Source organism: Egretta garzetta, unplaced genomic scaffold (assembly GCF_000687185.1).
Source record: "Egretta garzetta isolate BGI_Z169 unplaced genomic scaffold, ASM68718v1 scaffold264, whole genome shotgun sequence".
Classification (NCBI taxonomy): domain Eukaryota; kingdom Metazoa; phylum Chordata; class Aves; order Pelecaniformes; family Ardeidae; genus Egretta; species Egretta garzetta.
In genome coordinates, this window is record NW_009259685.1 from 3,642,056 (window position 1) to 3,657,815 (window position 15,760).

The 15,760-nt window shown below is 36.0% G+C and overlaps 1 protein-coding gene across 1 annotated transcript in view; it reads right to left on the reverse strand.

Moving 5' to 3' along the window:
- Positions 1-15,760, reverse strand: part of ABCA13 (ATP binding cassette subfamily A member 13) — a 203,963-nt gene that overhangs the window by 49,488 nt on the left and 138,715 nt on the right. The window contains exons 46-48 of the mRNA XM_035894140.1: positions 14,597-14,705; positions 4,102-4,156; positions 3,324-3,501 (exon numbers count right to left, since the gene is read on the reverse strand). Of these exons, the coding sequence (XP_035750033.1) occupies positions 3,324-3,501; positions 4,102-4,156; positions 14,597-14,705 (342 nt within the window). The remainder of the gene's footprint in view (positions 1-3,323; positions 3,502-4,101; positions 4,157-14,596; positions 14,706-15,760) is intronic.

Consider the following 15,760-nt stretch of genomic DNA (forward strand, 5'->3'; position numbering starts at 1 on the left):
CTTACTGGTCTTAATTAGCGTACAAGGGCTCAACAAATTAACTTTTCCATATTTGCAATATAAGTACACTATAAATTAGGAAGAATTAGGCGGAAGAGCTCTGAGATTTCATAGTCCACACTTGCTGTGAAACTGCCACTCTTACACATATATACATGAAACAGCCTGACAAAATAAAATCTGACTACAGAATATTCCCTTTAATTCCATTTCTATTGACCTTTCCAATACATCCATTTAACAAGCTAGCTCTTCCAGATAATGAGTCCATATGGGACTATTGCTCCAAAACATCAAATTATACTGTGAATACAGAGCCTTGGATTCAGAAATAGCAGTTTCACTGATTGCTCCTTCAGTCATAGGAGAACAGTAAGGATACAATTTTAAAAGAGAACTTAATGAAGGACCATGTGTGCTGATGAAGCAAATGACAACTTTTAATGGGATACAGTCATTAGGCAACAGGGAAAGCAGTTTCTCTGTTTAGTCTCTTGACATAATGGTAACCAAATACTTAAGGGGGTGAGCATGTGATTGGAACAGGGGATGCATATCCAAAGTATTCAAGAGATGGATTCTGCTTGCAACTAGCAACAGCAAGATGTGAAAATCTGCGCTTGGTTCCATTCTTAGTGTGTGCCTGCTCTGTGCATTGAAGCTGAGCTCATTAGGGCAGTGACTGCCTCCATTTTTGCTTATATAATATTTAATCTTATCCTAATATAACTGAGATTCTGAGATGCAACTGGAATAGAGGCAACAAATCAAGGTCTAGCTAAATATTCAGTGTAGAAGAACAACATCCTTACTGTTCAAAATGGACTTTCGCACTGAAGTACAATGCAAACCTGTTCAAAATTAAACCAGAGGGCATCACTTCTGTGCCAATGCGAAGACAGACTTTCTTTTTAAAAAGGGCAATGGAGTGAAAAGTAGACAAATGTAATGTTTTCATCTTGTTGACAGTGTACCTTATTCAGTGCCTTACACAAATATCACACCATACCACTCCACAGATTTAGGTTTCAGTTATCCTGTAGCTGTTTAAAAAATATGGTAGAGAAGTCACAAAGCATCTGAGTCCCAGTATGTTTCAACAGACCTGGGACTTTTTTCTAGTAATAGATAAATAACTTCAAACATTAAATTCTATTAGAAATATTACCTGAAAGTATAATGTGTTATAAAAGTTGGGCATGCAGATATAACCTTAATTTTGCCCTTCTAAGTGAAGGGCAAATCTGAATAAAATGTCTCTGTGTGTCATGAAATTTTCTTAGCCCTTAATCATTTTCCCTTTGTTGAACATAGCAAAGAATACCATTCACATGTATAAATACAGTAAGAACAGCCTGATTCTCATGACAGTAATTTCATAAATCAAATACTTCTTCAGGTCTAGTCAAGATTATGCTACCAATAATACAGGACACAGCCTGTAATACTTCGAATATATAGAAGGATTTCAAATTTGGCAGTTCATATATTCATGTGTTCATTGTCCCTAAATGATCTGCAGCACAATTAGCATTTAAAGCAGCATCTGTTCTTTCCCAGATCATGATTGATCATGCAGTACTGTGCTGAATTTGTGAGAACATTTTGAAAGGAGGAGATTGGCAGAAAACAATGAGGAGTTGACTTTGCTGCACAAGGAGAAACTGAATGATGAAGGACTGAGTTTTTAACAAAGCCCTCTTATCTGACACGGCAGAAAAAGGAATACAAAGATTGACTGGCCACGTAAATAACGTTTGGAGATATGTGCTCTTACCTCAAGCTTGCTCAAGTGTGAAAATCCTGATTTCAAGCATGGATGGGTGAAGCTCTAATGTTTCAGATTTAGAGTAGTCTGAATGATAGCAGAGAGTGTTCCAAAAATCTCTGTTCCTGACCAGGGTAGTTGATGTTTGTGTTGCCTGTGCTAGATCCCAGCCCTTCCTTCCATGACACAGTGTGTTAAGCAAGGTGCAGAAAGTCTGTCTTCTCTGGGGCCAGGAATCTTTTTACTTCTGAATTATCAGGGTGACTGCAATTGTTCACTATTGCTTCTGAAACCAATCTCAACCCAAAACGCCTTCTTTGAGAACTATCACACACACCACCCTAGTTCTTTAAAAACAGTGATTCTATCCCTTTCCCAGAAGTAGATGACCTAATCTCAATGTCCCGCCAAACACTCAACTAATACTATAGCAATGCTCATCACAAGTGAATTATGAGAAAGTTTTTCAGTAAGGGACTTATATGTATACCTTGTATACACACACACACACACACACACACACACAGAGATATACAGTTATATAATAATGGAGAAATTTTTCATTTCAGTTTTTAAAGAGTCACCTTTGAAAAACATATTTGAAGATTCATGCTTAAATGGAATCCAAAGGAGCTCCCATTATGCAGCCAATGCAAAATAAGTGACTGAGGACTAGCAGTGACTTGAGAAAGTTAATTCTATTTCACCACCTTTGCTTATTGGCCTGAACAGAAATCAACTTCTCAGGCCTGAAGAAGGTAACCAAAAATTCCTATTTCATTTAACTATGTTGGCCTAAATCCGATCAGCAAAAGTCAGGTCTGTGTCATTCCTGTCCTCACATTTGATTAAAAGGGTAAGGCTTAGGGAAAAACAATAACTTTTGTGATATTTTCATGAGAAGGTTTTCAGATTTGTTAATGAACTGCATGCAGGCAATACTATTTTTAATGTTAACAATGGTAGAAATTGCTTTGTATGAGAAAAACAAAGAGACTTCACCCATTTCTGATCTAGGTCATTCTGTATATGTCAATTCATAAATAATATTTTCTACTGTCTATCTTGCCAGAAATAAGGTACCAGTCATGAGTATCTCTCATATTACCTACCAACAGACAACATAATTATGCCTTTAAAGTAGATGATTAGTATCTTCAGGCTTCTCCAATAAACTGAAAGATTTTGCCAGTGGCAACTCAAAACACAGAAACTCCTGCTAAGAACTGCTGTGTGGAGGATTCGCTCTGTCTAGGCTCATTAGCCAGCTTCTTTTCATTTGTATAATAGTGTAGGTACCTAAAGCTAGCATATGCTTTACCTTACAATTCAGCTTTGGAAAACTAAGAACCCATCCCTGCCTTAAAGAATTTTATCTGACAGTATTAAAGGAGGAGTGATGTCCCAATGCCTGTTAACATGACTGCCAAGAGCTGTTGCTCTGCAATATTCAAATTTTATTCACCTGTCTTGTGACCATATCTCCTTTTGGTCATTTATGACAATCTAGTTAAAAATTTACACCTGAAGACATGCTGCCTCACATGGTACATACCATATCGCAGCAGAAGTTAGCAAGCCAATAAGTTTTGTAACCAAGGCCTGCGATGTGCTGCAAGCGTTTTGTGCCGGATGCTCTGTCTTTCACTATGGCACTTCCAATGGATGCAGTGAGGATAGAGAAACCCAACATGATACACAGTGCCACCCCACATTGACGAACATTCTCCATTCTAGGGTACAAAGCAAAACGGCATAATGAAAACACAATGGGGAAAAAAACCTCACCAAACCCAAACATTTTCAAGGCCAACTTCTTACCAAAACAACACTAGACATTAGGACCTTAATCCTGTTTGCAAACAGCATGTTTGTACACTGTCAACATCTGATTAGAGAACAGGAGCAACATGATGTGTTAAGTTACAGAACTATACAGGAGTTACAGAACACAGCGTGTGTTTAAAGTCGAACAGTAAAGCAAAGCTTTTGCAAATATCTCCCCCTCTACAAAAGATTAAAATTTAAAGACTTGAGAATCAATTTAAAGCAGTTAACCTGTTTGAAAATTTCATGACCTGCTCACAAACACTTTGTAAAATGCAGTCAGTGCAAATTCAGTATTCTTCCTCTACAAAATAATGCCACCATATCTGATATAAACAGTAGACTTGACATACAAACACCGGACTAGAGAAAACACTTCACTCAATGCAACTGAATTGCATCTATCAGGTCACAACTTCTATTGCATGCAACATACATGCTTATTGAATTAATAGTTTCCATTGTCTGCTCATTGCAGCTGCTACATATTTTAGGAGTTTGCTCACATTTTGTCCTCATCCATCAAGGCTTCTCCATATGGTTGGCTGTAGAGTGTGATCCCTATGAAAAGAAAAATAAATTATGAAATATTAAATGCTACATCAGGACTTCAAGTTCTAGAGTACACCGTTGATCCCTTAATACACAAGATGAAAAGGCTAAATACTTATTAAGCAACAGAAAAACGTCAACCACCAAGATGCGAAACCAAATACTGCCTCCTGTTGAGTGATTTCCAGAGTCTGGATCCACCAAAATCTAATGAATAAACACAAGTAACAGCTGCTTTTCTGTAATCTGAACTGCAGAAATGGGTTCAACAATGTTGTATATTGCTGCAGGACCTACATCACCAAAGAGACCAAATAAAAAAACCTAAAGTAGAATTTGTTCAAATACCAAATCTTCTGGAGTAAGGTAGGCTGTTGTTGAAATTGATATACTTGGTATTTTGTCATTGCTAAAAAACATTTTTAGATTGCTGATGCTTTGCAGAGAATAACTTTTAGCTAAATTCACAAAAAAAAAAAAAAAAAAAAAAAAAGGCACACTTCATCTTGAAACTGTAGAGCTGTATATTAAAAAGATACCCAGTTTGGGAGACCAAGAAAAATCCTGAGTAGGCAATGCATTCTCAGGCTTATTTTAGTTCTTCATACAACCAGCTTGTAACAAACTAGCAAACTGAACTTTGTAATTGGAAGGTAGTTTATGGACAAAAGCTGTGGCTTTTTGCTTTTTTTCTTTTCAAGCAAAAGAAGAAAAATGGAGCAGGGGGGTGGGGTGAAAAACTTTGTCAGTGCAAAAGTTGCTGTCCAACTGGTCTCAATGCTGTTCCTGGCTTATTTCTGCGTGTGTACCTGACAGGCGTGCCAACTGTAGCATAATACCAACTGGAAATTCTTGCAATGAGATCAAAACAGCACTATCTGATTAGAGTATCTAAAATAAATCTATGCTGATCCCAATTAAAAAAAAAAAAAATCCACCCTTATAATCTTCCCGGTATCTTTGGCAATGAAATAAATTGTTGGTAGCCTTAGATGAACTCTGCAGGGTGCCACTTAATTGAACACACTTTGTCACATTTTGTTAGAGTTCATCTGTATAAACAAAAATTCTCTTCATTCCAGTAACAGGTGCAATCTGACCAGGTATATCTATACATTTATTTTTGCCCCTTCAATTTTTCATGCCTCTTCTTCAAGCCAAAATAATCTAAACATCACTAAGTCACTGTGGGGTAAAAAGCTGAACAGAAGATGGCGATTAACTCGCACACAGAACTAGTACAAGGTAGAGATTTTTAAAATACAGTTAAAAGCTGTACGCTGAAGCCCAATGGTAGTTAACAGATCAAAAGAAGATTCAAGTCTATAAGGTTTTGATTCATCACTAGTAGATGCATGTGCTGTTTGCAGAAGTCTTTCATGTCATTTGCCTAGAGGGACTTTTTAAAGTTTTCCTTTGTTTTTCTTTTACACCATTAATTTTTTAAACAATAGATGCTATTTGTTCTAAAGAAAAAAAAAAAGATATATCAAAGAAAACTATTTTTTTCCCACTGGAACCAAGTATTAGCTGAAATTCCATTTGTGTAAAGGAAAATTAACATGGTAGAAAAAAGCTTCATTCCCAGAATTTTTTTCTAAGCTTTTCCAATGGCTGAATTAAGATGTACATATTAGAAGAAAGAATATTTTTACTTCATAAACATATTTATAATTCAATAGGAATCCTATCTAAGTAATCCAAAATGAAATTAAACCAGATTTTTACTGTACAGACAAACTGAAACCAATCTGAACTTATTTTCAGATCTGGCTAGAAAAACAAGAAAAAAAATCCGATTTTCAGACTTAATCTAATTACAATGGAGGAAAGCTTTTTAAAAATAGGAATCCTTATAAATTCAGAAGCACTAAACCAAGAAGTTAACAACATGAAGTGTGCTGCTTATACTCACTAATGCTCTGATAAATTCGAAAATAGCAGAAATACATCTTCCAGGCCATCACCATGAGCCAAGTTCTTGTTATACGGGATCTTCCCATGATTGTCAAGGTCTTGCCCGTGATCAAGAATTTGAGTGCTCTAACCAAGCAGTCCTCCCACAAGCTACAGATGACAGAAATTCTACAGTAAAATTGCTCCAGCTCAAGGGGTAGCATTTTTAGAGACTGCAAATCTTAAAATACTGCCCATGAAATGCCAAGACTTGGAGACCTATGCGTCCTACTGATTCACATCCCTTTTCCCAGAATTGTGAGACAGGTAAACCTGTCATATGGGCTGTGGTAGAGAATTATTGCCCATAAAGTGTCCAGAACTGGGGCAGTTTGCCAGGAATTCAGGAAAGTTCTCCACTATATTCCATGAATTAATCCAGGCTGATCTGAATCATATCCCATTGCTCTACTGCTATCAACCAACTGTTGTATTCAGTGAGAAGAATATGCACTAGCAAAACCAGAGCTATGAATTTGTGCTTGTACAATTTCCTATGCAAGTGGATTCATGCTCATAAACGTGTCCATTTGTATATTTTGAGAACCCAGTCAATGAATTTTATAGAAGAATAGATTTTTATCTGCACTGCCGAAGCTTTTCAAAAAGACCCACAGGGAATTAATGAAACATGCAAAACATAAAGACAGAAGTGACATCAAATATTTTAAAAGAAATAACTTCTGCTTAGGAATATTTAATGTGTCTGGAAATAATCTCTCTCCTGAAGTCACCATGGCCTGTCCCTACTAAGTGCGCAGATCCCAAAGGGAAACTAAGAAAAGTTTCAGATTACTGCATTGCTATTAAACAAAAGTCTACAGCAGTTGACTTAGGTTCCATTCACAGAAATACACTTCTATAAATCTTTAGTACTGAATAAACAGAGACTGTGAAAAAGAGATAATTGCTGGGGGAAATAAAAGACCCATGACATTAAATAGCATAGAATCATAGAATTGTTTATATTGGAAAAAACTTTTAAGATCAAGTCCAACCTTTAAGGATGCATAATGCTCTTGCAGTCTTGTATCATACAATACTGATTAAAAAGCAAATTTAATTGAATTAATTTCCTTCAATGGAAGAGTCCTAAAAGTAATTGCTTTTCTTAAAAGTAGTAACCATTTTCTACAGTCAATTTCCATCCAAACCGTGTACATGAAACAGAGGATTGCATTTTTGAAAATCTGAGGGTTGCTGAATTGCAATTAATGACAGTATGACCATGTTAAGATAAGTTCAGTTCTATGTTATAATTCAAAATTCTATCATTGTATTAAATATAATACTTGCTTTTCATTCATTATTTAAAATTTTAAATTAGTCTGGAGCATGAGGGTCTTCAGCATTTTCTAGATTTTTTAGTATAATGAATTACTCCCTTCTTGCCATTGTCCAAAAATAGATGATAAATTTATATAAAGCCAACAAACTGGCTTATAATTCACAGAGGAAAAAAAAAATTCCTTGAACCTAAGGAGGAACAAATTATAAGCTATCTTCCAGTAGCAAAATAAGCCAACATATTTTATATACACTATTTGCTAGCATATGTATTTTTTATAAGAAACAAACCTTCCATGTACTTTTATAATCTATCCCTTCCTAAATTTCTCCTAACCACCTAGACCTACATAGGTCTCTGTCCCAATACGGCTGTTAGCATGATGTAAAATGTACTTATTGAGGCTTTCTTGACTTTATATGCCTTCTTACTATGTAAAGCTGCTATAATGATGCTCGTTAAGTTGAAAAGTCAACACCATCTTTGAGGACTTAAAATAAAAACCATAAATGACAGACAAACCAAGAAGTTCTAAATGACAAAGCTCCTATTAAAGAGATGTATGTGGCATTTATGCAAGGATTTTTTTAAGGATTGTATTTGCAAGTCGTGTGTGAACAGCCTTCAGGCCAAATTTTAACAAACCAGTATTCACAAGAGAAAAACAAGACAGGTAATATCAACAAGTATGATATGATTCAGCTTAACTCTGTCTGATCCTTTTCATAAATTTCTTAATACAAAATTATTACTTCCAGATCTACAGATTGCCATTATATTCTCCTGACTTAATTGCAACCAGAATTTTCTCAGTTGTCCTAAACCATCTTTTGTCTATGACCTTGGCACAGAGTTGGTCATGTTATTGTTACAGTGACAATTTAGGCTTCTTTACGGGCTCAGGTGAAAAATTGTGATAGCCACCAATTCCAATCTTTCCAAACTTCTGCATAAGTAATTCAAGAACAGGAAAAACTGTGACTGTGGAGATCGTTATACGATATCAGGGGTTTAATGCTGTATAAAGAGAGTGAACATCATGATGCCAACACTTTCTTAGTCCTTTTAATCTTCTCCAATATAAAACTGAAGCAGTTGAGAAATGAGAGGCACTATTTACCCAATTAGAGTAGGGTGAAGAGGACAGCATCTCAAAGAAAGAAACATGACTGTATACTTGTTAATTGATATACATGTGCATGTATAGTTATGAAAAGGAATGAAGCCAGATGTCAATCCCAACAGAGAGAGCACAAGCAACAAGTTATTTTAGTAATATATTTCTTAGCTGGTTTTTGCCTAAGAAACTTCCTTTCTTTCTTTCTTTCCTCAGTTGTTTTGCCTACAGTTAACTACATTTTTTGGTGTGTTTCTTTCTTTTTTTCTTTTTCTTTTTTTTAAAGTAAAAGGCCCAGTTTCTATCTCTTTTATCGTTCAGTGAAAGACTTATCTTTACACAACAGAGAAACAAGTGTATTTTTTTTACCAGACCTGCAAGCCACATTAGTAAGGAAAAAGGAAGAGGGAATTAGGCAGATCTTCACTGTTTAACTATAAATTGGATGTGGGGGGAGAGGGAGAGAGTATTTACATTGGAAATGCCATTAGGAGCTCCATGCTACATGCTTAATAGTAGAAGAGGCAATAAACAATTAATTGTACCCTCTTCAACTTCTTCATAATTTTCCCTTAGTATTCTCCCCTCCATGCCGAACAACACTATTCTGTCCCTTACATTGTTCTTGATTAAAGTAATTTTAGATTCTAATAAGTTAAAAAGGCATCCCTAACCTGGTGAAATAACTTCTTTATAAAATGGTATAAGTATTTTCTAGAATAAAATACTGTTCTTTTCCATTCTGGACAGGACAGTTCACAGGAAAAAGGAAAACGCATCCACATTACAGACATTTTAAATTAACAGCACCTTGGTTGTAGTAGGAAAAATCCTGCCCTGTTGCCATTCAGGACTTGCACAACTCAAGACACTTTTCCCCATACCAACACCTTAATAACAGTCTACAAACTGTATCTTCAAGAGGAAGTGCTCTAGATTTTTTATTTCAAATCTAAACCACCTGACCACCTGTCAGAAAAGAAAGCAACGTGCAATCTGGCATAGGCTTAGAGACTTGGAGTGTTTTCTTCCTGTAGGTTATAAAGAACATAAGGCACTGGTAGCCCCGTCCATCCTGCCTGGGTGCAACTTTCCACATAATCAAATGTCACAAAACCTGCGGTTTCACAGTAAAAATGAGGACAGTGATATGAACCAAGCAGTAATTTTTCAGTATAGGTTGGTGAGATCTAGAGGAAAAAATCTTAAGGGTTTTCAAGCTTGTATGCCATCACCAGAGGCTAATCAGAGCTGTCCTTAGGTATATTTTGTGGTTCTGCCCTGTATTTTGGGTGTGTCTGAGCCTGTCTCTTGGCACTCCTTCGTAAACTATCTCTTCTTACTGTCACATAGCATGCTGAGTCTTGAGTACATAGATCAATTTGGATGTGTGCTGCTAATTCTAAATACCATAATTGTTACAGACTTTCTTTATCCCCAGCATTTTATTTCATATTCGAATAGAGTAGAATAAAATAAAATTGTATGTCTAACAAAAATGGAGGTAGCATTTATATATATGTGCTTTTTTCAATTTCTCCTTTGTGGGCATTTTAAATTTATGGTGAGATTTCTGTTTGTATAAGCTGAGACATTAGTATTTACTGAAAATTGCAACTTATATTTCATAAAGAATTTCACAGGCAGCACCATTGTTAATGATTTATATTTTACTTTCCCCCCACTAACCAGACATGGTTAAGAAAGTTCTTACTAAATGCAATTTCACAGGTTCCTTTGAAAAGAGGTTTAAAGTTACAATTTGCAAAGCAATTGGGAAACCCTTTCCACCAAAACTCAGCTGAAAATGGGTCTCTTGATGCCTTCAGCTCTTTTGAAGAGCTGAATCTGAAATAAATGAGGATGCTATATGAACACTTACAATGAGCCCTAGCATGAAAGGTTTTTAAAAAATCAATGACTTCAATAGAAGTCCTGAGATGGGGCAGCTGCATTGCAGAAGGCCTTTCTATATTGATACATTTCTGTTCTTTGAGTAATGCTGTAAGAACTTTTTTTTGACCACTGTACTTTACAGACATCATTATAGATGACTACCACTCCGTTTTTCTTTATATAGCCTTACCTTAAGAGGTAGATAATAGTCCTCCTATATTCCGGCACGATAAACACGTTCTGACTCAACTCTATACAGTTAGGTGTGAAAAATAATGTAGCTTTACTTAATCAGAAAGTCTGTATTAAGCTTAAACAAAAAATGTTGCCTTTTTTATTCCTCTTACTTCATTATTCCATTTTTTTATTTGCTCACAATTACATTATCTGATTGTAGGAATGCAGCATTTCAGGAGGATATTTAAAAACATACAAACAGAATTCACATAAGCTTGAAGACCAGCCAGAGCTGAAACGTTTTGACAAAAACCCAGTACATGCTACCTTCTCTGTTAAATAGCTTCTCACTTTTTTTTATTAACATGTTCATTTTCATTGTCTGTCACTGAATATATAACCCACTAGAAAACAAAATGTATTTGGTTTCTTTTCTGGTAAAACAGATGAGTTGGATTTTTTCCACAATAGAAACACAGATTTAGAGGATTATGAACCTAGAGGTGGCTATCCACATGGTACAGAAGATGAGCTATTTTCATACAAGTATTCCTGAACTGCTGTTCCAGAATAGACATCCGATCCATTAACTATGATAAACTGACGTAAATCAATCTGGCTGACTTCTGTCGCTCTGTTTATTTACATGTACCTCCAGCTGGCGCACACATTTTCTTCAACAATCTCATACCACTATTCACATGAAAATTACAAGAACATTGTAACTTTCCAAGCATCCTCATGGAGAAGCTTACTGATAATCACATATGGAGAGAAAAAAGAGAAATCTCTTCACTTGCAGAGAAATTATTTGAAGATCAGATTACACAATAATAAAAAGGAAGTCTTTTTGATCACCAAATAACTACCATTTCCTGCTCCTGCATGCTCAGGATGATCAAGGATCTGTAACATGGACTGACACAAGAAAAACAGTCATAAACTTTTTTCACAGTTTTTTTTAACAAATACAAATCCCTCAGGATATAAATCAGAAGAAGGTAACACATGACCTCTGTATTCTTGGGTACAACTTCTTCTTTCAAACTCTCATAAAACATTTTAATTCTATATTCCCTGTATCCTCCTGACTGAAGAAAAGATATTAGACAGAAGCATTTAGCCTCCTTCTCAGCTCTGTATCAATAAAACCTATCACAGACTGGGACCATGGGTTCATGCTCAGGAAATACCCACAGGATGTAAATACTAAGTGAAAGGGTTCCTCAGTATTTATATGAGCATTTAAATAAGTTGACCTCTTTCAAGGTTGTTTCAATATCATGGTAGCTGCTACCCTGTTTACATCCACGGTAATGCTCTATTCAAGTAAGTTGCTTGCAGTAAAGCAAGATTTATTTTTTGTGAAGGAAGGAAAGACTGTGTTCTCACACTCCTTTTTCAAGGGTCAAATTACTTTTATGTCACTTAAAAGTAGTACAAAAGCACTGGTTCTGTTAACAGGAAAAATTTATCCTTTTAAAGAAACCATAGCATTAATGCAAGTCAGAATTACAAAGCTACCTTTCCGCAACATCCTAACAAGCTTCCTCACAGCAATTTCCAATAATATTCTAGAACTGATCTTGCATATAAACAGAGCTTGCAACAGGGAAAAAAAATCAAAAAGAATATATTTCAGTGCTGAAACACAGAATGTAGTCTTCTGACTGCTAATTTCCTGGACTGCATATTACCATTACAATAAGAAAAGCATATAAATATTTCTTCTCCATCAGAGCAGTATCCTTAAATAAGAGATAGTTAAAAGCCAAAGTGAACTGACTTTAAGTGCCCAATATAGCATTGTAAAACTGTTGAGGTTTTTTTTTTAAATAAAATGTACATACATATTTGTCTCTACGCATGTATACACACTCACACATATATATATATGTCTGTGTACACTTGTCCTGGTTTCGACTAGGGATAGAGTTAATTTTCTTCCTAGTAGCTGGCATAGTGCTGTGCTTTGGATTTAGGATGAGAAGAATGTTGATAACTCACTGATGGTTTAGTTCTTGCTAAGCAGTGCTTACACCAGTCAAGGACTTTTCAGCTTCCCCTGCTCTGCCAGGGGCACAAGAAGCTGGGAGGGGGCACAGGCAGGACAGCTGACCCCAACTGACCCCAGGGATGTCACACACCACATGACGTCATGCTCAGCACATAAAGCTGGGGGAAGAAGAAGGAAGGGGGGGAAGTTTGGAGTGATGGCGTTCGTATTCCCAAGTCACCGTTAGGCGTGATGGAGCCCTGCTTTCCTGGGCATGGCTGAGCACCTGCCTGCCCATGGGAAGCAGGGAATGAATTCCTTGTTTTGCTTTGGTTGTGAGCATGGCTTTTGCTTTACCTGTTAAACTGTCTTTAACTCAACCCATGATTTTTCCAATTGTCTCCCCCCATCCCAATTGGGAGGGTAAGGGGGTGAAGTAAGCAAGCAGCTGTGTGGGCATTGGTTGCCAGGCAGGTTTAAACTACACCACCACACACATGTATACATAAATGTGTACAGACACATATACACACATATGGATAGATAGGTAGATAACTTGACTTCTCTTCCTAGGATTTCTGTGACAGGTCCCTCTGTGTTATGTCTCAAGAGCACAATCTTTCCATCTTTACTGCATGCCTCCAATAGATATACACATAAATAAACAGCTTTCTAATTCATGAACTCTACTTCTGCAGAAACTTAGCCAACATGTTCTGCCAGATTATATAATGAGCCCATATCTGTACAGAAGACAGTCCAAGTCTTCAAATATTTACTAAGCACTGTTTTGCTTATTATGTTTCTATGTCATGCAACAACATAAAACATAACATTTCCACAATCCTTGGGACAACTATAATTTTCTCCAGCTGTAATCTGGATGGTAAGTCCCCAGTTCTCCATGGCAGATATAAAAGTAAAGGCACTTAAACATTTAAGTTCTGGAATGGGATATTAAATGCTACAGAAAACAAGCTGGCATCAGTACTATTCATGAAGTGCAGGTAAACTTAAATATAAATTGATTTCTATTAAAAAAATTCATTAAAATACCTGACTTTATTCCTTTCAGACTTTCTGCAGAAATACATTACCTTTGATTCATTCTCATAATTCATTTAGGAAAATAAAACCCCAGCCATCTTGAAAACAAGCAATTATTCCTTTTTCTTTGACATTCTGGAAACTTCATGAATTTCTGTTTTCAGATACTCAGGATTCCTCCCCCCTTTTCACTGACTTTCATCTTCTTTCTTCCTTCTTTGTTATAAACACACTGAAAATCATTTTACCATTACAGACAAGTATCCTGCCTTTTCAAAATTTGTCATAAGCTATTTTAAAATTTCTCTAAACCAAACATATTCCTCTTTAATAGAACCTTCAGAATGAAAGGAACTGGAATGAAGAGAAGTTAGCTTGAACAGTCAATTTTTATTTTAACTAGTTTTTGTACAATTCAGGGATATCTGAATCAGAGAATTCAGATGTCAAATATACTGATCTCTCTTTCATTATGTGCAATAGTAAGATATACCAACCTCTCCTGTTCCTTGAGGAACAGGATGCTACAGAACATCACATTGCAGCATGAATTTACAGGATATGCTGGGTTTACCCTGGATATTTATGTAAGGAGATAGAGTAAACTGACAAAGGAGTTATAAATTCATAGCCTGTTGCATATTAATCATCACATTTAAGCAAGCTCTAGCAGTGGTTTCACAGGGACTAACATCCCAAGTGTAACACTTATTCCACAGAAATGTCCTTTGTAAGAAACTCATATGGCATAGTGAGCTGTAAATTCAAATTTTACCTTATTGTGTACTACATTCTTCACACAAACCAACCTTCTGTTTAATTAAAAGTTCCACATTCAAATCCTCCCAAGAAATATGTGACTCTGCAAACCTACTTCATATTATGAAAAATTTTCATACTTAAAATTATTTTATTTATTTAAAAACTACTTTTCAAAAGATATGAAAAAAGACTTAAAAGAAGTACTATTACCATACTGTCTCCAATCTACATTAGGAGGCAAATTCAGCCACAGAATGAAGTTATTGAGTTCATTTAAGTAGGATGGAAGTGAATGGAATCCTTTTTGGTTGTACCACACCTGGAAGAGAGAATGAAAACTGTGAATCAAAAATGAGCTGAATTTGAACGCTGATCTGAAAGCTCCCATACCTTGAAGAACTGCAGAAAGATATCTAATTCCTCTGTTATGACATCTATTTATAGAAGAAGGTGAAGTAGGCAGAACAGAATCAGTTAACCTGTACAGGTCTCTCAACAGAGTGAAGCAGTTTGTTTTCTACTGTGGGAGATGCACACCTATGATAACTATTAAACTGAGATTCTCTGACTTAATGGAACACCGTATCTCTTCCTTTACACACATTTGGTCAAAGAAGTAGAGGAAAAACAATGCAAAAATAACATTTGCTAGTTTCATTGAAAATACAAAAAGATGAGTATTAATAATTGAAAATACAAAAAGTGAGACCAGTGTTACAAGTGGAGATTACTGAAATGCCAAAAAGACTTGTCTAAATAATACCTGCAAGTGGCACACAGTATAAAATATCTAGGAACAGAATATTCTGGAGAGTGGGGAAAGAAAGACTCGAGGAGGTACTGTTTACAAGGTGAGTACGAAACTATTCCATAAAGGACACAGCTGTGTCTCCACCTTCAACAAGCAATTATCAGTGGTTTGTTAAGCATGGAGGAAATTAATACGGACCAACTTTAAAGCAGACAAGGCAAGCCAGTCCCTCTGAGGAGCACAGGGGAACAATTCTGCTGCAACATATATTTTATCCTCAAATCACGCAGAATCACTCCAACTTAATGAAAATACTCAAAATTCACACTTCCATGTGCTAGAATCATTGCTGAGAGCTTGATATGTACCAAAACCAAATATACTGAGGTTTGAGGTTTGCTTTGCCTTTGGAAATGGATTCCATTTCTGTGCCTCATTACTGTTAATCATAGTGCCTTTGAACCCACATTATCCATACTGAAAACTAGGTCAAATTATTATGTATGTTTGTTTTCTGTTTTAGTGACATGTTTAAACTCATCTTTGATTACTATCCATTCCTCACTCCACGGCAACCTTTCATCTCCCCTTTTTGTTTATACATTTGAAAAACTGTTAACCTT